The sequence below is a fragment of the Petromyzon marinus genome, chromosome 15, assembly GCF_048934315.1.
Source record: "Petromyzon marinus isolate PM22_M1 ecotype Great Lakes invasive population chromosome 15, UKy_Petmar_22M1.pri1.0, whole genome shotgun sequence".
NCBI lineage: Eukaryota > Metazoa > Chordata > Hyperoartia > Petromyzontiformes > Petromyzontidae > Petromyzon > Petromyzon marinus.
In genome coordinates, this window is record NC_133681.1 from 2,555,319 (window position 1) to 2,580,094 (window position 24,776).

At 49.3% G+C, this 24,776-nt stretch overlaps 1 protein-coding gene across 3 annotated transcripts in view; it reads left to right on the forward strand.

Moving 5' to 3' along the window:
• Positions 1 to 327: 327 nt before the first annotated feature.
• MCM3AP (minichromosome maintenance complex component 3 associated protein) overlaps positions 328 to 24,776 on the forward strand; it is a 47,660-nt gene continuing 23,211 nt past the window's right edge. For 2 of the 3 annotated variants that reach the window (XM_076067199.1, XM_076067201.1), the window contains exons 1-15: positions 328 to 435; positions 1,940 to 3,945; positions 5,867 to 6,087; positions 6,490 to 6,571; positions 8,732 to 8,897; positions 10,278 to 10,480; positions 11,291 to 11,430; positions 12,853 to 13,050; positions 15,209 to 15,477; positions 17,271 to 17,433; positions 18,076 to 18,233; positions 18,824 to 19,023; positions 19,849 to 20,198; positions 21,657 to 21,959; positions 23,447 to 23,547. In XM_076067199.1, coding sequence (XP_075923314.1) covers positions 2,019 to 3,945; positions 5,867 to 6,087; positions 6,490 to 6,571; positions 8,732 to 8,897; positions 10,278 to 10,480; positions 11,291 to 11,430; positions 12,853 to 13,050; positions 15,209 to 15,477; positions 17,271 to 17,433; positions 18,076 to 18,233; positions 18,824 to 19,023; positions 19,849 to 20,198; positions 21,657 to 21,959; positions 23,447 to 23,547 — 4,481 coding nt within the window. In that variant the 5' untranslated portion in view covers positions 328 to 435; positions 1,940 to 2,018. Of the gene's footprint in view, positions 436 to 1,635; positions 1,750 to 1,939; positions 3,946 to 5,866; positions 6,088 to 6,489; positions 6,572 to 8,731; positions 8,898 to 10,277; positions 10,481 to 11,290; positions 11,431 to 12,852; positions 13,051 to 15,208; positions 15,478 to 17,270; positions 17,434 to 18,075; positions 18,234 to 18,823; positions 19,024 to 19,848; positions 20,199 to 21,656; positions 21,960 to 23,446; positions 23,548 to 24,776 lie in introns of all 3 variants that reach the window. The other variant, XM_076067200.1, reaches the window with a different exon arrangement.

Genomic DNA, 24,776 nt, shown 5'->3' on the forward strand with positions numbered 1-24,776 from the left:
TCACGTCGCGACACTCTTCGCGATGCGTGGCGATATTCTTGATATCGCAATAAAAGTCACGATTTATCGCGATACTCTTCATACAACGATATCTGTCATTTGACGACATTCATTATATCGCGATATTCGTCCTATCGCGATATCTATCGTATCGCGATATTCGTCCTATCGCGATATCTATCGTATCGCGATATTCGTCATATCGCGCTATCTATCGTATCGCGATATTCGTCATATCGCGCTATCTATCGTATCGCGATATTCGTCATATCGCGCTATCTATCGTATCGCGATATTCGTCCTATCGCGATATCTATCGTGTCGCGATACTCATATCGCGACACCCCCCTCCACCCCCGTGCTGAATCCGCGGCGCGCGCCCTGATGACGTCACGCGGAGCTTCGAGAGAAGATGGCGGCGAGAAGACAACTCGGGTAGAGAGACGCAGGGACAACAGAGACACGGGGAGAGACGCGGGGACAACAGAGACACGGAGAGAGACACGGGGACAACAGAGACACGGGGAGAGACGCGGGGACAACAGAGACACGGAGAGAGACAGACACGGAGAGAGACACGGGGACAACAGAGACACGGAGAGAGACACGGGGACAGGGAGAGAGACACGGAGAGAGACACGGGGACAACAGAGACACGGAGGCAACAGAGACACGGGGACAACAGAGACACGGAGAGATACACGGGGACAGGGAGAGAGACACGGAGAGAGACACGGGGACAGGGAGAGAGACACGGAGAGAGACACGGGGACAACAGAGACACGGAGGCAACAGAGACACGGAGAGAGACACGGGGACAACAGAGACACGGAGAGATACACGGGGACAGGGAGACAGACACGGAGAGAGACACGGAGAGAGACACGGGGACAACAGAGACACGGAGACAGACACGGAGAGAGACACGGGGACAACAGAGACACGGAGACAGGCACGGGGACAACAGAGACACGGAGAGAGCCTCTTGGACAACAGAGACACGGGGACAACAGAGACACGGGGAGGGACACGGAGAGAGACACTGGGACAACAGAGACACTGCGACAACAGAGACACGGGGAGGGACACGGAGAGAGACACGGGGACAACAGAGACACTGCGACAACAGAGACACGGGGAGAGACGCGGGGACAACAGAGGCGGGGGTGGACATAGACACACGGGACAACAGAGACACTGATTATTGATTAAATCTGGCAGGGAATGGGGTCGCTGTGGAATGTGTTGGTGACAAAAAAAACGTACAGCAGTCAAACTGTGTTGTTAACGAACGACTAAGCGGGATAAATTAACTAAATAGACGCAGTTTACTCCGTCACTTGTTTACCTGTCAGAATGTGTTGTTATCTGCTGTATACCCGCCGCCGTGTGTGTGTCTCTCTCTCTTATTCTTCTTTGAAAAGTTGCCGCGAGCAGAGAGTAATAACGCAGTGACGGTCAATGAATTGGACTCGTCCGAGAGTGTGTACACACAACGACGAGAAGTGGTGAACTCACGTGCAAGATGCTGCTGCTACTACTACACGTGGCTGTTACACCCTTGCAGGGATCGCGGGCTGGGGCCGGATAATGCTGCGGAAATTACATCTTTAAATTGTTTAATTTGAACCCCAGGTCACTTGGGAACAGGGCCCCGACGACGGCGACAATTGGTCCGGCAACGAACGTGGCACGGACAGAGTTGTAATCGGCGAGCGTGAAGACGGTTCTTCTGGAACTGAGAGCAAGGTTACTTACGATGATCAGGTTGTGTGGTGTGATCAGAGATTCGTCGAGGCGATGATTGGGAGGGAATTCCAAAGGGGACAGCGGGAGAGGAAGCAGAAGGTGTCGGTGTTGAGCCGGTGACATCTAAATCGGTGACATGTAACTCGCTGATACGTACCTCTAACCCGCCGTGTTCTTTTTTACGTTGCAGATTTTTGTAACAAAAAAAAATCGAATACAGTTCCACGAGCAGGGTGTAAAGTCACCCCTTCTCACTTGCCTGGGAGATCATGCAGAACCCTGGCTTCACCGGCTTTTCATTTGGCATTGCCAACTCGTCAAGCCAGCCTCCTCCACCGCCCCTGACAAGTCAGCCAAGCTTCGAGGCTTTTGGCCAAAGAAGTTCCTTACCATTCAACGCCCTCTCCAATCATGGAACCGCCTCGCATTCGTCAACGTTCGTTCAGCAGCCACCAGCCTTTAGCCAGTCGAGTAATACTTTTTCTCAGCAGAGCAGCGCGTTTCAGCAGCCTTCCAACGCGATCTTTGGTCAGAGCAACGCTGGAGTCTCCTTCTTTCAGCCGGCAGTCTCATCCTTTGGTCAGACAAGAGCCCCTCCGGCTTTTGGTCAGACCTCGGGATTCAACGTCGCCACGAGGCAGTCTGTTGGCTCTGGGCTTAATGGACGTTTAGGAGGAGATGGCATGAACGCGGGTCAGAGTGCGTTCTTCGGCCAGCCCTCAAGCCAGGCAAGGCTCGGTGGTTCACTGTTTAATGCACCGACGAGTCAAGGCTTTAGTCCTTTAAGGATGAGCTCTAATAGTCTGTTAGGTGCAAATAGCTCGCGGCAAACTGGAATCGGTAATGCCAGGAGCTCAACATTTTCCAGCCCGTCCCGGAATACATTTTTTCAGTCCTCGGTTGACACTGCTTCACAACTTCCATCCACCAGAGTTGGTCAGTCTGGAGGTGTGAGCTATCAACAAACGGGCAAATTAAATTTCGGCCAGCCTTTTGATGAGAGTAAAAAAATGATCCCCAACATCACCTTGCAACGTTTTGTAGTGAACAATGAACAGCCGTCTCAGAACAAAGGCTCTGACCATCCACCCACTGGTCCTGGATTCGCGAGGTCAAATAACATGGCCAAACCTTTTGACATTGCCCCAGAGGGTTTTGGCTCGTCTGCTCACTTCGGTATTGAAGTGTCCGTGAACCAGGAAACCGGTTCCAGGCAGCCTCTGGTTGCCTCCAGAGGATTAGGAGCAATGCCTTTCAGTTTTAGCAAACCAGATGAACACAAATCGCACCACGTATCGGAAGCTTCTGAGAGGAAAATTGCAGATGCGGCGCCTGACACCGCTACGTTTAGATTTACAAATCCAAATACATCAAACGCCAGCAGCGGTGGAGCTACAGGTTTCACATTTAACCATCCTGATTCCAACAGCTTATTATTTGGTGCCAGGAAGGAGGAGGAGAAAGGTACCGGACTCCCGTTAAACAAAGAACGTTTTGCGGAACAGAATTTGTCCAAAACCGAACAGTACAGCGCTGAAGCATTCCCGAAGAGTGACCGCGAGAGCGGACCTGCGTCCGGAACGTTGTTTGGCGCGTCTAAAGACAGGAGGTTCGAGGAGAGGAAGCGACCTCCCCAAGGTAAGGAGAAGAGCGACAAACCTCCGCTGAAGAGAACGGGACGCATGGCTCAGAGGGGGGGGAACCTCTTTAGCCGTGCTTTGCAGGACGCTTGCCAGGCCAACAAGAGGGAAAGGGCATCGAAGAGACCGCTTGATTATGACGGCAGAGACAAGAGTCGTGCAGATAAAGCTGAACCCTCCACCTCGCGGGAGCACGTCGAGGCACCCGGGACTAAGAGGGGTGCAAGGAAGCATCAGGGTTACGAGAAATTGAGGGTGGACGAAGACAAACCGTTGGTGCATCGCCACGCGGAGCGGGAGGTGACGAAGATGAGAAGCAGGGAACCAAAACCGGGGAAAAAAGGCAACACAAAGGACTCGAGCCTCGCGGTCGTGTTGACAAAGCAACAAGCGGGGAGCGTTGCAAAGGACGTTGAAGACTCCGTGGCTCACGGAAGCGGAGCAAGAAAATTCCAGGCGGAGAGAATGAAAAAGGACTCCGTTTCACCTCGTCATGACGTCGCCGAGCAGTCAAAAAAGACGAGGATGGAGGCTTCACAACGGAGAACGCGAAGAGGTGAGATGAGAGCAGCGATCTCCCTCACATTGCCTCGTCTCTCCTGTGTTGTTCGCCTGTCTGTTATATCCGTATCTCTTGCCCCCTTTTCCCATGTCGTCTCATCTCCCCGTGTCTCTCCCCCACATCCTAACATTTCTTGTACAACTCTCCTCATCTTCCTGTTCTCTTCTGACCTGTTTCTTCATCACCTTCTATAGATCTCTGCATCCCTGTGTAGTGACATCACGGGCTGTCACTGTGTTGTAGTGCCGGCCCGGGAGAGGCATGGCGTGCAGTGTATTGCACTCTGGTGTGGGTGTAGTACCGGCCCTAGAGGGGTTCGATCAGCGCTGATTGATAGCGCTGCATGGCATCACGCTTGGCGTGTAGTGCCAGCCCTACATGGTAGGGTGTTAGAGTGCTGGCCGTAATAATGGGGTTACTAAAGGTCATGGCACTCTGGTTGACCCGAGAGGACACCTGACCGGTTAAGTCTACAAAGGGGCCCCAAGTGGGGGCTCCGGGTGGTCACCTGGTCTGGGTCCAGATCGTGTTCGAGGATTCTGGAAGGTGGTCGTGGCCAAGGGCGGAGCCAGCTACGCCGCAGAGAATCTAAGCCAGGTCCCCGCCAGAGGGACCGGGGTTGTTGTTCATCCTGAAGAAACCTTCGTCTACGTTCTACGTCCTGCAGAGTCTCCAACACGTGGACCTGGACCCGAGCTGTTGGACCTGGTCCGTTGGAGCTAGTTACGTTGTAATTAGTGTAGTTAGCCTGGTGGTCACACCATAGGTTGTTATTCTGTTCAGGGGCAGTTACCCCGTGTGTTGGTGTTTAATGTGTTGCATCCAAGAGTACGTCTGCAACTCAGTTGAAGCCACTACATCTGTAACTGAAGATTTAACAACCAATCGTGTTGTCTGATTGGATTACTCTCCAATTATTATAATTCGCTTTCATCATAGTTATACATTTTATTGGAATTTCGAGAGATGTCATTGATATCCATACGTTTTTTTGGGATCGATCGCGTAAATATAAATGTCAATAAACCCGCCACCACCCTACACAACCAACTAGTAAGGCTTGTGACATAAACAGAACATGCCAATTCGTTACTCGTACAGCACACCGGTGTTTTTGGAGGGTAAATCCACAACATTTACAATTTGAGTACAAATCTGTACCATTATTATTCCCTGTATCCTGGCAAGGTCTGTCAGAGATGCCTGCATGCAGCAAGCGGCCCCTGCCTTATTCATCTGCCCTGCTTTTGAGATTGAGTTCCTGCTTAACCGTGGTCTCCCTCTGGCTGTTTGTTTGTTTGAGGATGGACCCAATGTTCAAAGTGAGTTTCTGCTCAGATAAGCACTTAGGTGGTGCTTGTCTCCTGTGTGCGGCCTGGACCGGTGGTGGAAATTCGTCATTGCTATGACAGGATGAGTATTTCCATAGGGCAATCACCGTTGATGAAGTCGAACTACATTTTCCGACGTCAGTGATATCATGGGATGAGAAAGGAAGTTGACAAAGGAGGGCTCTCTATATTACAATGTAAATTGTATTTCTCAAGTATGGTCATTTGCAAAAGAGGGTTTATGAGTAATTGATTGATTGGTTGGTGATATGTTTTTGCTATTTAAAATCTCATCACCTCTTAATAACAACCCTGTTCCATTCAAGCGTGCCACCTGTTGTACCATCGCATCTGGCTCGGTGCACTGTTCCTGAGCCGGAGTGGAATTGTTTGTGGCACCAGTGAATTGACTCGATAATGTAAACGCTTAAAATGTGGAGAGTGCCGAGTTTTTGTGAATAGTTCGTATAAACGGGTTTCGTGGAACATTTTTTTACCATAATTATGGATTATGTTGCATATCCGTGCTTTGTAATTTAAAGTGGTAAAAGTGTCAATGTGCTTTTCTTTTTCGTGTTTTGCAGGGTCTGTGAAAAACCTGCTTATCAAGAAAGTTAGTTCTGAGAGTCCTCCATTAGACGTGGCCTCGCCATCACCATCGTCCTCCCAACTGTGCTCCATTGTGTGCAAGCACGTTCCCCCCGAGCGGAACACGCGAGACGCCGTGCGGGCGTGGTTCGGCAAAGTGCGTCGCATTAGCTGCCACCCGCAGAAGAATCAGGCCATCGTGCACTTCGAAGATCACGTGAGTGCCACTGTTCTCGCAACTACTGCTACTCTACCATTGTTATTACTCGGCTCGCTTTACGCAGGAGCCTCATGGAGGCTCAAGAAATCTCTCTTTTTTTTCAGGGAGGGTCCTGCTTAAGACATCGCAGTTGGGTGTTATCGAGTTCAGTCATTTGCAAGTAATTAGGAAAATTTGGTTCCTGACTCCAGGCACACAATGCCCTACTCTTTTTTTTCATGACGTCACGGGATCTTTGGTATCCACTGTGGAGCAGACGGTTCATATTAATGTATAGCTCATACACCGTCATACACTGATTGTGGGGATGTTGCCCGAGATGATATGTTCGCTGTTTTTTTGTTTTTTTAACCAAGTACCATTTGATTTGACGTGGATTGTTCTGGCTGTGCTACACAGGCCTTGGCCAGCGCTGCACTCCGGAAAGGTTGGAAAGTTGGAGGAAAGGAAGTGTCTCTCTATTGGTATCGTCGGCGATCAGGTACACCCACCTTTGACGACGCATCGAGGTTATTGACTATCTCACCACTTAAGTAGTCTGAATAACTATCTCATTGTTCGGGTTATATTCGCGGAGGAGCGGTGGTTCAGTGGCGACCGTATTGTACGATGAACCTGGCCACCAGAGTTTGATTCCTGGCCACGGCTAACAACGGTAGCGAGCAATATCAGAACTGGTCCCGCACTGATCGGCATGGTGAAGATGTATATGGGCAAACTTCCCCAATGTCCGGAGTGTCGGGGGAACTTCATCCAGCAGTGGAATAAGGCTGTAAATAATTGGTATACATTTTTTTAAAGCTAAATAATTATCTGGATGCGTGTAGCCGGGCGGTGGAGGTGCACGCCTGTAATCCAGCAATGTGGAGGCAGCAGCAGCAGCAAAGGGCTGGTGGATCACACAAATGTGAAACTTCCTTTCTGTGGATGTTGAGGATGAAGTACATCAAATGTTGATTCTACCTTGTCCATCTGTATGGAATAGAGTGTTGCCCCTTGGCACGTGTGCGTTTTTCTCAGATGCTGTTGTTTCCTGTTAAATGTATAAACACTCATTAATTGCCTGAAAGTACATTCATATATATATTTCATTTACAGGTATCCCTCTATTTGCAAAAGGAATACGTTATTCAAAAAACGTGTAAAACTAAATGTCATCAATGGGAACGGCCTTTTCCTATGAATTTAATACGAAAAAATAGGGATGTGTTCAGTCATTCCAACTACTCCTAAACTAAAAAAAATAGATACCTTTATCACTTTTCACAATTCAAAAATAATAATAATAATGATGAACATAAATATTAAATGATTGCATCATAATTAATAAAAAAAACTAAAATACAGAAAAACCTTTCATTGCGAGCATAATTCGTTCCGGAAACGTGTTTGTAATCCAAAGCACTCGTATATCAAAGCACTCGTATATCAGTTGTGATCACGTGACGCTCGGCAGACAAAGCGTCTATACGTACTACTCGTATTGCAATACACTCGCTCGTTTATCAAATTAATATTTATTTACAAATTTTGCTCGTCTTGCAAAACACTCGCAGACCAAGTTACTCGCAATCCAAGGTTTTACTGTAATTAACCTTTTTTTAGGGAACTCGGCAAAAGATCTGCATATTGGAAATGACTTGAAAGGCGTTGTGGAGGCGTTGTTACTGTTGCACTGCAGGGACACCGTTATGTTGACGTGGATGACGATGCAGCCTCCTGGATGCTTCTCTTTTGGATAATCTTGACGGCGCGTGCCGGAGTGAAATTTTGTGAATGCGGAAATTCGATTTCGTTGATTGAAAAGTGTCCATGATTTGTCAATTGCGAAAAAACCGCGAAATTTCGTCAACTGAACGTTCGGAATTCGATTGATACCTGTGCAGAGGATCACAGAGCTTGGGCAATTGTTAGCACCTGCTCCCAGTAGTATGCCTGCCTTTAGGCTTGTCTGTAGGTCTTCGCTCCTCTTTGAATGCGAGCGAATACCGTGGAGCGCATCACAAGTTTGAAATTGTAAATTACTATTAGTACTATAAGTTGATCAGTCGTTTAGTGTAGCTAATTATTTAACAATTTAGACATTGTATATTGGAATGTTAGGCACAGTCCACTGCTGGATGGATGCTGGATGGTAGCCACGCGTCTCGTGCTGCCGTGCGGCCGCATTGGCACCCCTGCCGTGTGCCGTGGCTTTGTCTCTCCTCTGTCTTCACCACCACCTGTCCTTGTCAATCACAGTTTTTATTCTACACGCACACACTCATTGTGCATTGTGGGTACAAGCAAAAGCAAGTGAAATTTCATTGTCTTGTCCATCACGTAAATGGTAGTTTAGTCCATGGGTCTATTCGTTTTGCAGACATGTTATCAAGCAGAATTTGTTTAAGCAATTAAACTCCTGAGCGATTTTGACTTCGTGCGTCTCATCAGCAGGCCGACCTTATAAACGAACGCTGAATTGCCAGGTGTCATTGGCACCAAGAGCACTTCGTAAAAAACATGAACACCCCGTTCAACGCACATAATGCAACAACACGAACTCATCACATGTTCCTGTGGAGCATTATGGGTAAGACTAAGCGAAAGCAGCAGCACGCATGTTGTTGACTCGATGCCAAACGTCGTTTTCGCTCTCCAGGCTCTATCTCTAAGTCGCCCGTGGAGCCGACTGAAGACATCGAAGCAGGCTTCAGGCAAGTATCCGCAGCAGTTTGCCAACCAGAGGAGGCCTCCGGCAGATCAGAAGAGGCGAGCGGCGTTGCGACATCCACACACCTCACCTCGCGGGAACCCGCCAAGACCAGGTGTGGAACAAAGTGTGTAGCCGTCGTGCGTTCCAGACGTGCGCGGGGCTTGCGCTGAGCACAAAACCTTTGTCGTGGTCCATTCTTTACACTTACGTCTAGTTGACCAGTGTAACAAATGCACCGATTTATCGGTCGATGTTCGTTCTTTACCAAGGCAACATCAGAATTAATATTACTTCTGTAACATTGGTACATTTGGCATTTGAGTGGGGGAATAAGAGATACAAGCGCCCTATTCGGTTTAATCAGAATATGTATTTATGCTGGAGGAATCCAATGAGCTATAAAACTATTTTTCACAGGTATCCAGTAGGTCACAGTTGTCTAGTAGTGGCGCTGGTGAACCATCTTGGAAACAGAGATGCCCAAGTGGTGAATTAGAAGTGACAGAGAATCTCCAGAGTTAAAAAAAAAACCTCAATTTTTTTTCATTTTGCTAGGTAAGGCCCACTGAGCTATAAAGCTCTTTTTCAGAAATGACCTGGCCACAAATGATAGTTCAACGAAGCGGCTTATCGTGTGGAAATTTAAAACACATGTTTCTAAATGAGGGAAAAACCGGAGGACCCGGAGAAAAATCCACGCGACCACAGGGAGAACATGCAAACTCAAAAATATACAGGCGTCAAAGTCGGGATCGAACCCACGACCTCCTATATACCAGGCAAGATAGTTAACATCTTACTACCATGGCATGCCCCGAGAGACAGCTGTGTCCTCAACAAACTCAACACAGGAAGGGAAAACATACTGGCACACATAGCCTAAGAGAGGGCAAAGCTATTACAAACAGAGCCTTTCACAAGAACACATTTTAGATAAACTCTACAGCAACACATTTTGATTTAAAGCTTTCATGACTGCAGGGATTCATATTCTTGGTTATTTTTGCAGTCGACTGCAGTCGAAACGTCGTGAGAATTTTATTGTTTTATATTTTTATTATTTTATTGTTTCCCTTCTACGTGACTCTACAGCAACAGTTTCCAATACTTTGCAGAGACAATGTGTGCGAGTGTTATAATGGAGAGTGCATTGAAATTGGGGAAAAGGGCTTAAAAAAATAACAATAGAGGAAATTAAATGAAACCACCGAAGGCTTGCTGATAGAGAGGAGAGAGAAAGAAATCGACAGAGATGTGAAACACGGGGTCAATATTTATCTCACTAGGATGATCGAGTATAAATGTAACTTGAGTTTGAAGTTGTGTTACTAATTTCGTAAAACAATGTCTACCTTGCCATGATCTTGCGTGGGTTTTCTGAGAATACTTCTGACACTTTAACAGTTGATTGGTAATAGCCCATGCCGATGCCATGGCAAAAGCACCGGTGTTTGTGTGATGATATGATTTTAAAGCACGTGTTGTCCACCAGGTCTCCATCAAAACGATTGGAGCCGTTACGAGACGCCGCCGCCGCCGAGAGCGTGGAGCTCCCGGTGAAGGTGTCACGGGGCGGGGCAGCAGCCAAGGAGGAGTTCACCACCGTGCCGCTTGCCCATCTCAAGGGCTCCGCTGCCGGAAATTCAGAGGAGAAGTACCAGTTGCTGGAGTTGAGAGACAAGCAAATGAGACAAGGTACGGACTTGGAATCTAAAGAATGAGAATGTGTGCGACGGTAGAGTGCTCATCTCTCACAATGATCTGCTGAGTTCGCTGTCCCACTCTCTTTTCCTTATTTTGCTCCACGAGGCTTGGATGCTGCCACTCAAACACAACAATGTGTTACTGATGCCACGTACCAGAAGTGGTGGCGAGATGTTAAATAACCTTGCCTGGTATACAGGAGGTCGTGGGTTCGATCCCAACCCAGACGCCTGCTGTATATTTGTAGTTTGCGTGTCTCCCTGTCGTTGTGTGGATTTTTCTTCGCGTCCTCCGGTTTTTCCCTCCACATTTAGAATCGACGTACGTTCATGAGTATTTGGCTGCGATAAATTTTCACGTGATAAGCCACTGCGTTGAACTTTCATTTGTCATAGCCAGGTCGCTTCTGAGAAAGAGCTACACAGCTCAGTGCACCTTACCTGGTAAAATCATTTTTTTGTTCAGTTTTAGTTTATTGGTCTTTTGTCCGCCGGACTCGTTGAGACCACTCCGATGCCCGTCCCGGCGATCGGCCCCGCCCAGCGCAGCCGTTCTTGCTGTATCCTATCTACAACACTCGCCTGCCACGTTCTATTCTGGACTTTTAGCATTCGGATAAAAAAATTATATGTAACTTAAACTGAAAAAGCGAAATGACTGCAAGACCAGTTTTCAAAACACGAATAAAACCGCAACAAGGAAACAAAGTGGAAATTGAAGAGCAACCTGTTTCAAGTGACATGAGTTACTTTTGAAATTGATTGTGACTTGTGTTTCTTTGTTTCTTCTTTTTTTGCTAAGCCCGGACACGACGCACTGAACTGGAGAAGGCCAAGGCGATCGTAGGGACATGTTCGGATATGTGTCCTGAGAAGGAGCGGTACCTGAGGGAGATAAGGAAACAGCTCAGCATTTATGAAGTGATCCCGGGCACTGACAAGGTAAGCCACCAGTTTTTCTGCGGTCTCTGCTGCCGCTGCTGCTGCTGCTGTGGTTGTGGTGGTGGCCGATGACAGCATTGCGCCAGTTGCCTTGGTTTTGGATTAGATTAGTTGGTTGTCCTTCCCCCCCCCCCCCCGCACTTCCCATTAGCAAAGTTGGCTACGTACGGTACGAAATAAGTTCAACGTACATACGTACTTTGCAGGACCTGAGAGACGGCAACGGCTTGTGGAGGCCTACGTCCAGCAATTGATTAACCGGGCTGATCACGATGATTGCGTGAGCAATCATCGTGATCAGCCACGGTTGGGTTGAACCCACCACAAACGTTTATATAACCATCAGCTACAGTAGCTCTCTCGCTACATTTCCTCCTCAGCAGTCCGCCTGCTGTATTGTTTCACCGGAAGACGATGGCTTGTGTTGCTATCGAAACGTCGTGATTTATTAGTTATTTTTTCTATCTACGTGACTTTACCGAAAGAACCAAAGAGTACGAAAGTAGTTTGTAAAAAAAAAATTGTATCAACATTTTATTTAATTACCGGCAAAACGTCACGGGACTCGAATTGTAAATGTTGTGGGTTTACTCTCCAACACACAGGTGTGCTGAAATAGTAACTTATTTGGACGTTTTGTTTACGTGAGAAACCTTACTAATTGGCTGTTGAGCGGTGGCGGGTTTAACGACACATTTATATTTTCGCTATCTGATACAAATTAAACCTCTTATGGATAATATTTGTCTCGAAAGCCTACGTGTTTCATTGAGATCTGCTCTGAGCTCCTGGATTAATGGGTCAGAGAAGAAACACAATTTGGAGACATCATATTGGCAGCTGATTAAGGTTGACGTGGCCACAACACACTGATAGAAGGTGGGGTGATGGCCAGTGGTCAGTACTAATAGTGGAGTGGCGGCCAAGGGAGGGACTCTGTCTGAGAGTCCTTCCAGTATGGAGATGGAGCAATTGGAGCAGCTCATACGCAGGGACTGGGATAGATTGTGGCATTGCGGGAGCTTGAGGGATGATGACGGCTTGGAGGAGAGGACTTCATCCAGCAGCGGATAGGCAACGGCTGATGATGGCAATCGGTTACGATTAATCTTAAGTAAAACGTCAAACAGTGACGCTAAGCCGTCGTGGGAAACGCCACGTTCCTATGGCAGGGATCAGCCTTCCCGTGCGATGACCACTCTCGATGGCCCCACCAAGGGAAGCTCGCATTCCCTGTGGAGGTGATGGGCCAAGTTGGTTCAACCCCTCATCCGGGAGTTGAACCTGCGGCGCCGGGGCCTACGAAAGTGACGCCACCGCGTTCTTCTCACTGCGGCCCCACGTGCCGGCGGTGAAACCTCACGTCCGATACGCGCGGCGCGCATCCCCCCCCCCGCCCTCCGCCGCGGTCTGCCGCCGTAGGTGAACCACGCGGCGGTGATCAAGGAGTACAGTCGCTCGTCGGCGGACCAGGAGGAGCCTCTGCCGCACGAGTTGCGGCCGCCGCACGTGCTCGACATGACGATGCAGTACCTCGTGAACAGCGTGATGAACATTGGGGAGGACAACTGGGCCGAGTGGTATGACTTTGTGTGGAATCGCACGCGAGGAATCCGCAAGGTACGCGCAGCGGAGCTTTGACACCGTACGGCGGCAGACTCGATCAGAGATGTCCACATGCATATATACACTCGCCACCGCTCGCCTCCACTCGCCACCCTCACCTCCACTAATCACCGCTCACCTCCACACACTACCACTCACCTCCACTCTCCACCACTCACCTCTACACACCACCACTCACCTCCACACACCACCACTCACCTCTACACACCACCACTCACCTCCACACACCACCACTCACCTCCACTCTCCACCGCTCACCTCCACACACCACCACTCACCTCCACACACCACCACTCACCTCCATACACCACCACTCACCTCCACACACCACCACTCACCTCCACTCTCCACCGCTCACCTCCACACACCACCACTCACCTCCACACACCACCACTCACCTCCACACACCACCACTCACCTCCACTCACCACCACTCACCTCCACTCTCCACCACTCACCTCCACACACCACCACTCACCTCCACACACCACCACTCACCTCCACACACCACCACTCACCTCCACTCTCCACCGCTCACCTCCACACACCACCACTCACCTCCACACACCACCACTCACCTCCACACACCACCACTCACCTCCACTCTCCACCGCTCACCTCCACACACCACCACTCACCTCCACACACCACCACTCACCTCCACACACCACCACTCACCTCCATTCCCCACCACTCACCTCCACACACCACCATTCACCTCCACTCTCCACCGCTCACCTCCACACACCACCACTCACCTCCACACACCACCACTCACCTCCACACACCACCACTCACCTCCACACACCACCACTCACCTCCACTCACCTCCACACACCACCGCTCACCACCACTCACCTCCATACATCACCACTCACCTCCACACACCACCACTCACCTCCATTCCCCACCACTCACCTCCACACATCACCACTCACCTCCACACATCACCACTCACCTCCACTCCCCACCACTCACCTCCATACATCACCACTCACCTCCACTCTCCACCGCTCACCTCCACACACCACCACTCACCTCCACTCCCCACCACTCACCTCCACACATCACCACTCACCTCCACTCCCCACCGCTCACCTCCACTCCACCACTCACCTCCACTCTCCACCGCTCACCTCCACACACCTCCATAATCACCACTCATCTCCACTCCCCACCACTCACCTCCACACACCACCACTCACCTCCATACATCACCACTCACCTCCACTCCCCACCGCTCACCTCCACACACCACCACTCACCCCCACACACCACCACTCACCCCCACACACCACCACTCACCTCCACTCTCCACCACTCGCCTCCACACACCACCACTCAACTCCACAAAGACAAAGATCCCCCATATAGCCGTAACAGACTTTTTTGGTTAAATGATGTTAGTGAACACCTATGAAGGCTGGTATAGTGCACGAGGAGGGGTTGTTGAGTGGCCAGCACCACGCCCGGTCACCTTTGTCTTCCCACTGCTGAAGTTACAGACCGCAGCAGGCACTTGTCATTACCGACCTAGAGTTTTCCTGTGTTGAACTCATGCGGCTGGAACAATATATATGCCACCCCATAAGGCTGTGTGGCTCATGGAATGTGTAAAAATAATTATGCATTCTATGCGCAGACTCGCATTTGGGTATGTGGTGTATTTATTGTCTGCTTATCTATCTGTTGTCTGTGAGGGCCATACTCTTAAAGGGTACAGATTGTGTACAAATGTCAGCATGCTTTTTCGTAACTATAAACAACAAAGCATGAGCAGTGAAGGAAGGTTACTGAAGCCACATTCCCCTGGTGTGCTTGTGTGTGTGTGGGGAGCAGTAGTGTAACAGTTAGCATCATGCGCTACGAACCCGGTGACCCGAGTTCTATTTCCGCTCGCGGCCAACACCAGTGACGATTGTCTGAATCGGTTAAGGGCCTCCCCTAGGTCAACTTAGCCTCAGTTGAGTACCTAGTGTAGTGTAAACATCACCTCTGGGGAGACAAAGGCGGCCGGGCGTGGTGCTAGCCACCCACCCCCTTGTGTGCCGCTCCGGCCTTCATAGATGCTTGCCTAATAGCACTTGCCCTAACAGTGTGTGAAGGCTATAATGGGGATCTTTGTTTTGCACGTATGTGTGTGTGTGTGCAGGATATCACACAGCAGCACCTGTGTGAACCCATCTCGGTGTCCCTGATCGAGAAGTGCACCCGGTTCCACGTGCTCTGCGCACACCACCTCTGCCAGCAGCCCATGGCCACGTTTGAGCCCAAGATAAACAACGAGAACCTGACCAAATGTCTGCAGAGTCTGAAGGAGATGTACCAGGACCTGGCCAATAAGGGTATTTACTGTTCCGGAGAGCCAGAATTCCGAGGGTACAGTGTGCTGCTCAACCTCAACCATGGAGACATCCTCAGGTGCTCCCGGCCAGACAGAAATCTTCTGCTCTTTTTATTTGTTGAATACTTCAAGGGTTGTCCGGCTGTCGATTGACACACACACAGCAAGCGTGTCGTATAGCATACACAAAGAGATAGATGCCACGTGTAGCCTTTAATAGGCTGTAAGTGCCTTTAGCGAGCAACTATGAAGGCTGGAACGGCTCACGAGGTGGTGGGTGACCAAGACCACTCTCCACCACCTTGGTTTTCCCAGTAGTGATATTTACACATGCCATACCAGGTGCTCACTTAAGGCTTAGTTACCATAAGGCAGGACCAGGACCGGATCACACATTTGCCTCTTATTTGTCACGAGTGAGAATCGACCTCAGGTTGCTGGGTTTGTAACGCAGCGCACTGCCCACTGCCCACTGCGTCACCGCTCCCCACTAAATGTACACTTGCACACACATAACACACTAGGTATACATGCATACAAATATTTAAAATCTGTGACTCTCACAGTGTGCGTTTAAACAGTGGATATCAGACCCAGCCAAACGCATGTATAAGTGCGTATATATAGCACGTGCAGAGGCCATGCATTACAAATCGTGTGACCGTCACCATCTTCTCCAGCAGACGCTACAAGGAACTTATTTTGCTCGAAGACCAGGCTTCCTCCCTTTAACATTGTCACGCCATACAAAACCCACATATAGAGTATATTTCCATTTGTACATAAATTATTACTTTCCTTGTTTTTTCTATGAATTCAGCAGATTAATTCTTTATCTGCCAAATATATATTTTTTTATTCTCACCAACTACCGTCACGTGTAATGTAGGGTTTCAATTACCGTGCAGGTGTGTAGTTGTTTGTCCAGTTTCTTTGGGTAACCTCGGTGCCGTGATCCTTTAAGTGACAATTTGCACTAAGCCGTGCACGTGAGCATCGAGCGGCACACCGGAATGCAGCGGCTTTCCCGCTGCTACGATGGTGGCAGCGAACGATGGTGGCAGTGGACGATGGTGGCAGCGGCTGTCTTGCTGCTACCATCGTCGAAGCGGCATTTTATTGACGCGGTTGGCCCTGCGTCATAATTTGTCCATCATACCCAAAAGATCTAGTCAGCGTCTTCTCCACTTGTCTACGTCTTTTTTTTTCCTCGTACCTCAACAAACCATGACCATATATGTATGGTGTGAGCTCACCACTTGGCATGCTAGCCTTGTCCATTGGGAGAACATGCACGTTGAAAAAAAACCGTTTTCAATTTCCCAGGTGAGGCCCATTTAGCTGTATAGCTCATTTCCAAAAGCGATCTGGCCACAAGTGACAGCACAACAAAGTGGCTTATCACGTGGAAATTTATAGCAGCCAAATATTGTAAACGCATGATGTTGATTCTAAATGTGGAGGGAAAAACCCGAGGGCCCGGAGAAACATCCACGTGACCACAGAGCAACAGACATGCCAACTCAAATATACAGCAGCAGGCGTCGGGGTCGAACCCACAACCTCCTGTACACCAGGCGAAGAAGTTCGCATCTCACCACTGTGACTCGTTGTATGATGCTATCCTTGCATGTGTGCACTAGCTTACCGTTCCTCATCATGTCAGTGGTTATCGACTTTGGTTGGTACGGGGGACCCCAAGGACCATGAATGGGAACAAGAGGTGTCTTGTCTGCCTGTTGATGTTGTTCATCGTGCTTTGGGGCTGTTGAGTTGTCGTAAGTGAATGAAACTGCCCGAATTAAATTTGGGTGCTTACAGTGGATGGCGAGTAATGCGCTTATGTTTGTGTGGACTGTGTGTCTGGCAGAGAGGTGCAGCAGTTTCGAGAGGAAATAAGAAATTCTTCACCGGTGAAGTTTGCCGTGCAAGTGTTTTCAGCGCTCAACAGTAACAACTTCGTTCGGTTCTTCAAGTTGGTGAAGTCTGCCTCCTACCTAAACGCTTGCCTACTGCACAGATACTTCACCCAGGTGCGAATGAGTGCGTGTGAGAGACGATACTCCCCACCGTATCCACACCGTCCTGGTATACCTAGAGAAGCATTGACACGCTCCTCCTGTGCTGGTACGAGTAACAGAAACACTCCTGCTACCTTTCCGGCATCTCTGTGCTGTGAAGAAGGGCCTTTACCCAAAACGTCTCATTATTTTCCTTTTAAGGCCACAGCGCAGTTGAGTCCGTTCTCTTATAACGCCGCTTGGTTTCAAAACGCGAATTTGATATAACACAATGAATGTATGAGGCAACATATATATTATAACGCAGATACAATTTAGCGGGATGGAGCGAACTGAACTCCGTCACGGGAGTAGGAATAAGTGGTTGTGCGGCTGCCTCGGCATAGCATCACACGAGGTGGGATGCTGCTGGATGCTTCGAGACGCTACACACTCGCCTCAGTCTTTGTTCAGCCTGCGTAAGCATCTCACGCGTTATCGCGGACCGTGCTTTACCCCCTATATTATACATGATTTATTATAACGCGATTTTCCCATCGTGCGGTGTTTCTCCAGGAACGCCACTTCCACGTTATCGGAGAACCGGCTGCATCGACAAATCATTTGTTTCAATCGTCGATTCGCGAGTTAATGTGTTGTGATTGGGTCGTGCAGGTCCGGCGTGACGCACTGAAGGCCCTCAACGTGGCGTTGACGGTGCCACAGCGGAGTTCCAGCTTGCCGCTCCAGCAGATGATGCACACGCTGCTCTTCACGAGCGAGAAGGAAGCTGCCGAGTTCTTCTCCCACTACGGCCTCAATGTGACCGATGAGTAAGAGCCTCCCCACCCCCCCCAGGCGTGCGTCCCCACTAAAACATCGGTGGATGAACGATGGCGGCGGTTGCCGAGAGCTGCTTGATACGATGAGCCCCTCGGCACTGCAGTTTCCGACTCGGTGTGTTTGCGAGTGAAACAAACGGAGTGGATAATTGCGACCGTCCAATTTTTTTGGTGGGAAATAACTCGTGCCCCATCCCCCCCATCCGTGACGGTGACGAGAGACAGAGAGAGAGACCTGGCAAAAGAGCAGCATTGGGACAAGGGAAATGACGCACACAATGTAAACACGTCACAGAGTAGGAGTAGAGTAAATATGAACAAGAATTGCAAGGTATGTCTAAATGTAAACTGGACAGTGCCCTAATTATGCACTCCCAGAAGGCCGCGTGGCTGATGGAATGCGTAAAAAAATATTTGTTTTTTTTTGTAAGCGGTGGGACTGATATGGGAAGGAGGCATCCTGTAGGTTTATTTACATTGTTATTTTCACCACAATGACCGATTACATTGTGTCATGTTGACATGGTCTTACAACAACCCCTAGAAATGCTGACTTATCTTGTGTGCGTGTCTGTGTGGAGGACTGTGGAGTTGAATCGCTCGTCGTTCATCGAACCGGAGTGCACCCTGGCGATGAAGAAGTCCTCCTTCATCGAGTGCAAGCTCACGACGTTGCTGGGAGAGGTGGTGAACGGGGCGCCGCTCGGCGGAGCTCCACGGCACGTGCCCAGCAGCAGTTTCGACCTCCAGGGCCAGTACGCGGGCGACTTTTCCGCTGAAGGTGCGTGCGTGTCTGCGTACGTTTGTCTTGTTTTGAAACGTACATTGCCAGCCAACCGTGCTAATCGGATGTGTGGGGGAAGGACAATAAACTAAACACCAAAGCATTAATTTTCAATAGATTTAAAAGTGCACAGCTCCAGTGGCTTCCTAATGTCAGGAGGAGGGGACCCATAGAGACCAACAAAGATTCACAGAGACCCATACGTATATGTATGTATGTTGAACTTCTTTTGCACCTTATGTAGCCAAAAGTGCTAATCGTAGGTGTGGGGGAAGGACAACAAACTAGACACAGCATGATTTTTCAGTTTTTATTTTAAAATGCATTGTTCCAGTGACTTCCTAATATGGGAAGGAAGAGACCCATAGAGACCCACAGAGATCCAATGACCCGTATAGAACCATAGAGACCCACAGAGACCCATACTCATGTGTATGTACGTATGTTGAACTTCTTTCGCACCGTAAATAGCCAGCCAACTGTGCTTATTCGTGGTGTGGTGGAAGGAAAACTAACTAAACACAAACTGCAGTTGGGACGAAAGGAGTTTTCAATTGAGGTTTAAGGAGCGTGGCATTGACGCCGTCGCCCGCGATTGCTGCAGGTCCTGCCGAGTTTGTGTCATCTGGCAGTGATGTTGCTGCTTTGTGTAATCCCAATGCAGTAATTTGCAGGTAATTTGTCATCATTGTGACATTTGGCCAATATCCATTCCATGGTATAGGTTTTTTTGTATTTACCATCATACACGTTTAGCACTACCAGTCTTCATATATGTTTTTTTTGTCCTGAGAGTGGTTGTGTTTTGAATGTTGTTTTCAGATCCCAAGGATACCCCTGTGTTCGGAAAGCCTGCGGAGAGAGGAGTTCCGCTCGTGGAGGATATGGAGTTCACCTTCACCCCCGCGGCCTGTAGCCCAAAACGTGCTCCTGCCACCGTTCAGTCGGCACCAGCGGAGAGGGCGGCGGTGAGCCTGGGCGCCGCCGCCGCCACCGCGGCGGCGGCCTCCTCGCACAAGGCCGTGGCTCCCGTGGAGATTGCGCCGGCGGTCTTGACGCAAGCGTGCGCTCCCGCGTCCCCGGAGCCTCCTGAGCGCGCGTCTTCTCACGCGCCACCTGCCGAGCAAGATGCGCCCGACGCCGCCACTTCATTCCCCGCGTTCTCTCCAGAGGTGAGCTCGTCGAGTGGCACCGTGTCTCAGCTGGCTGGCGTAATCAGTGGTCCATCTGAAGGGAGGGAGGGTACGTGGGCCAGACCTGCTTTCATTGCATCGTCGTCATCATCATCCCGATCCATGGGCAGAGAGCCCGTAGGTTGTCCATTGCACATTTTGTCATTTGTTTCCACTTTTCTCCGTCTTGTGCCAATATGCTTAAGTAGTGCAACATTTTTCTGTCACCAATCTCTTATGTCGTCGTCGTCAAGCCATTGTCTGTTCGGTCTTCCTCTCTTTCCGGTTCCTTCCATTTTTCCGAGCAACACACTTGTAATTTCCCTGTTGGCCATCCTACATATGTGTCCAAATAGTGCCAGATTACTCCTCATCACTGCCTGCATCATCAGGTCGTCTTTGTGCAACCTCTTACTTCTACATTGGTCACTCTTTGCGTCCAGCTTAGATGCAGTATCCTTCTACAGCAATACATACTTCATTGCATGGGGCATAGAAATTGTATGCTGCATTGCATTCGCGTACTCACAAGCTGCAACACTATATTTATTGAGCCTTTGACCCTGAGCACCATCCAGTGAAATGTATTTTAAATGGTACATCAAATGTATTCCCTTTGACATTGTCTGTGGTTTAATCAGGGTATTTTGTTGATGAATACATTTGTGCCACAATGGGAGTTTATACGCCAATGAGAATAGCTGTTTTTTTTTCGTTTTGGCATCGTGAGGAAGTGATGTTGGCTTTAATTAGGCAAAGGAGATTGTGGTGGCCGGGGCATGTAGCGTGATGTTAACTACCTCACCCGTATATTTGGAGTTGGCGTGCCTCTTTCCCTGTGGTCACGTGGATTTTGCTCCAGGCCCCCCTCCTGTTTTTACACGCAAAAAGCCACTGCGTTGAGCTATCATTTGTCTCTTCTGAAGAAGAGCTATACAGCTCAGTTGCCTTAACTGGTAAAATACAAAATAGTACAAATATTTTAAAATAGTAAAAAAAAGTGTGCAGAATGTAGGAGGGCAGGTTGCCTCGATAGGAATTGGGAGTGGCACTCTAGAGGGCGATGACCAAGAGGAAGACCTGAAACCAGATGGTGGGATATCACGATGGACGCACAGACTAGTGCTTGGATGTTGACTATGAAAGGTAGAAAGCAGGAAGTGACTGCATGCTGCGGTGGCATAGACGACATTACCCATATGTTTGTATGTTGAACTTCTTTCGCACCGTACATAGCCAACCGTGATCATCGGAGGTGCGGGAAATCTTAGGCTCACATTGGCGTGAACTTTGCTGTTAATTTCCTCACCCACTTTACCATCACCTCCTGAGCCACCGTGACCTCTGCTTCCTATCTCAGCTGCAGACGACTATGATTGTGGCTCTAACAATGCATCGTTTTCCCTCCCTCCCTGCCTCCCTTCCCCGCCCTCCCTTCCGTGTCATGCGCGTGCGCAGCCTCAGCGTCCCAGTGAGTTAGCGGAGCCTCCTCCGTTGCCAGGTGGCGAGGATGGCATGTCGGCCCAGGGCCGAGGCTCCTCGGCGGACGCCGTGGCCCCAATATCGGCGCTGCCCCCCCCCCAGCGGCCGTCGGTTGCCGCGGCCGCCCCGCCGAGGGTTGCCGCGGCCGTGCCGGTGCCGCCCGCTGCACCCGCTCCTCCGCCCGCCGCCGCTCCTCCGCCTATCGCCGTTCCTCCACCTGCCGTTGCTGCTGCTCCGGTCGCTGCCGTTGCTCGGTCTCCTGCGCTCATTGACGAGCAGGTGAAGTGCACGCGCCACGCAGCCGGGGTTAGGGTGGGCTTCACAGGATGGGCACCACAGGGCGAAACGGTGTGTTGGTGCCTTAGTTAAGTTGCCTACAAAAATGTGTGTGTTTTGGTGAAACGTGCTGCTCAACCCTTCACCAAGGTGACTTTCCAACACATTTTTATGATTGTTAATATTTTCGATGACCCATGAAAAGCCTCGCTGAGGCTGAAGACTTTTCTCAGGAGGTTCCTGCTTAGTTTTCGCAACAAGGGACAACGCTTGCTTTGCGTTTGCTAATGAAGTAATTTCCAAGCCATTTTAGCTCTCTCAATTTTGGACCTTGACGCTGGCACACATGGCCCTACTTTCTTTCTGAAAAAGCGCTCCCATCCGACGCGGTTAATACCATGGTTAATACCGTGGTTAACACCGTGCATCAACTAGGGCGCCCACAGGCTCGAACCACCAACCTCTGCTACAAGTGGCAATTGCGCTACTGCTGAGCCACGTCACCGTACTAACACACGGACGCATGGCTGCACATTCAGAGGAGTGCTATTGCTCACAGTGGCGAGAAGGGTACCGCGGTGGTGGGATGTTAACTTCCTTGCCTGGTGTGCAAGAGGTCGTGGGTTCGATCCCAATCCTGACACCTCTATATTTGGAATTTGCATGTTCTCCCCGTAACCAAGTTGGTTTTTGTCCAGGTTCCACATTTAGAAACATGCGTTAAGAGTATTTGGTTGCTATAAATTTCCACATGATAAGTAATTTAATTGAGCTGAAAAAGTGCTATATAGCGAAGTGGGCCTTACCTGGTGAAATAAAAATAGTTGAGTTGACATCATTGCACTAAAGATGGCCACATTGTGGTTGTAACATGGCCCAGCGGTAACACTTGTTACGGAGTTTTACAATTCGAATCTGACGGGCCGCCCCAGTTACTCCTTCCGGTGCGTTAATTTACTGTGCGGCGTCTGCTTCGCAGTGGTCGTTACAGATCACCTGATGTCATTTAAAACAAGCAGCCCATTGTGTATCGGCGTCGGGGTACTTATTCTCAAAATTTCTACAAATATCCACAAATCACTCAATTTGGAATACACAGAGGAAACAATGATCTCCCCCTACTGGCAGAATAATGTCCAATGTTCAGACTGGTGCTGAGTCACCTTGTTCATAACAGGGACAGCAGTTGCTGGGGTTGCCCTTCGAATGTTCGGTATGAGATATGATGTAAAGGGCTTTTGAGTTTATAGAGTCATTTCAAGGCAACCGCCATATAAAGGCAGTACCGATCATCGTCGACATCATCATCCTCATTTTTATTACATCTGCCCCCCCTCCCCCCAACATCTACGGTTGCTTCTGTTGTTGTCATTTGGCTCAATTTTCTGTGTCGAGGTCCGTGTATGGGACGCGCATCTGTCCCGTCACGTTGGCGCCTTGTTGTGGTTGTGCGTGACGTGACTGACGCGTGATCATGCGGTGTGTGCCAGGTCGTGGAGTCCGTGTGGGGAGAGCTGCTGCTCTCCGTGGTGCCCCAGCTCAGCGGGGAGCTCGCCGTGGAGGTGATGCGCCACTTCAGCCTCGCATATGGGTATGCCTTCCATTTTTTGGGAGTATTTTTATTTTACCAGGGCAAGGCCCACTGAGCTATGTAGCTCTTTTTGAGAAGCGACCTGGCCACAAATGATAGCTCAACAATATGGCTTATCGCGTGTAAATTTATGGCAGCCAAACAATGCAAAATGCGTGTTGATTCTTAACGTGGGGGGAAAAACCGGAGGACCCGGAGAACAATCCACGCGATCACGGGGAGAGAGACGCACAAACTCCAAATATACAGCAGGTGTCAGCGTCGTGATCAAACGCGCAACCTCCTGCATACCAGGCGATGGAAAAAACATGTCGCCACCGCTGTACGCGCTTGCTTCCTGTCCCTGTCTCCGACACAAATGACAGGAATGTCGCTGCAGCCTTCGACTCGAATGCGCAGGCCCCGTCACGTGTGTGTACGCCGCGTGTGTGTACGCCGCGTGTGTGTACGCCGCGTGTGTGTGTGTACGCCGCGTGTGTGTGTGTACGTCTCGTGCGTGTGTGTACGTCTCGTGCGTGTGTGTACGCCGCGTGTGTGCGCGTCTCGTGTGGTATCGTCAGGTGAACCCATTCACTCGCCTATTGCGAATGCCCGTCCTTTGCAATCGATTGACTGTTCTGCTTGTTTTCATGAGAATATCACGTGTTTGTTTTCGTCTTGTGATATTTTATTCTAATGTTAGTCCAGGTTCACGTTTGAGTACATTATAGTACCTTGCATCCACATTCGAGAACCTTTTCTGCTTGTGTGCGTTCTCTCCACTTGCTTTTGTTAGCCTGTCCTATGATGGAAGCTGTAATATTAAAGATGTAAATTAACGTTTTATTGTGTGATTGTTAATTTTATTAGGAAATGTAGCACAAATATTTTTTCTTCAGTTATTACATGAAATTAAGGACTTTAAAAGATTTCTCGGGATTCGATATTTTGTGTTAATTTCTTATCACTGTTCAAAAGGTTTCCCTGCAGTTGACTATCCTTGATGAACAATTTGAGCCACCGAGGATATTTAGATTTTGACACGGCTTTTTAGACACTGTATAGGGGCAGAGGGGCCAAATCTAGCGAGCATAGAGGCAAAAGAAGCATCCAATTTGGTAAACAAATTTGACCAGGGACTATTCGGTATCTTACACAATAGGCAAAGGCAAACAACAATCTCTTTGGCTGTATAATTAAAAAAAACCCTGTAACTTCACTTGAGCACTGTTTTCAAATCACCTGAACCT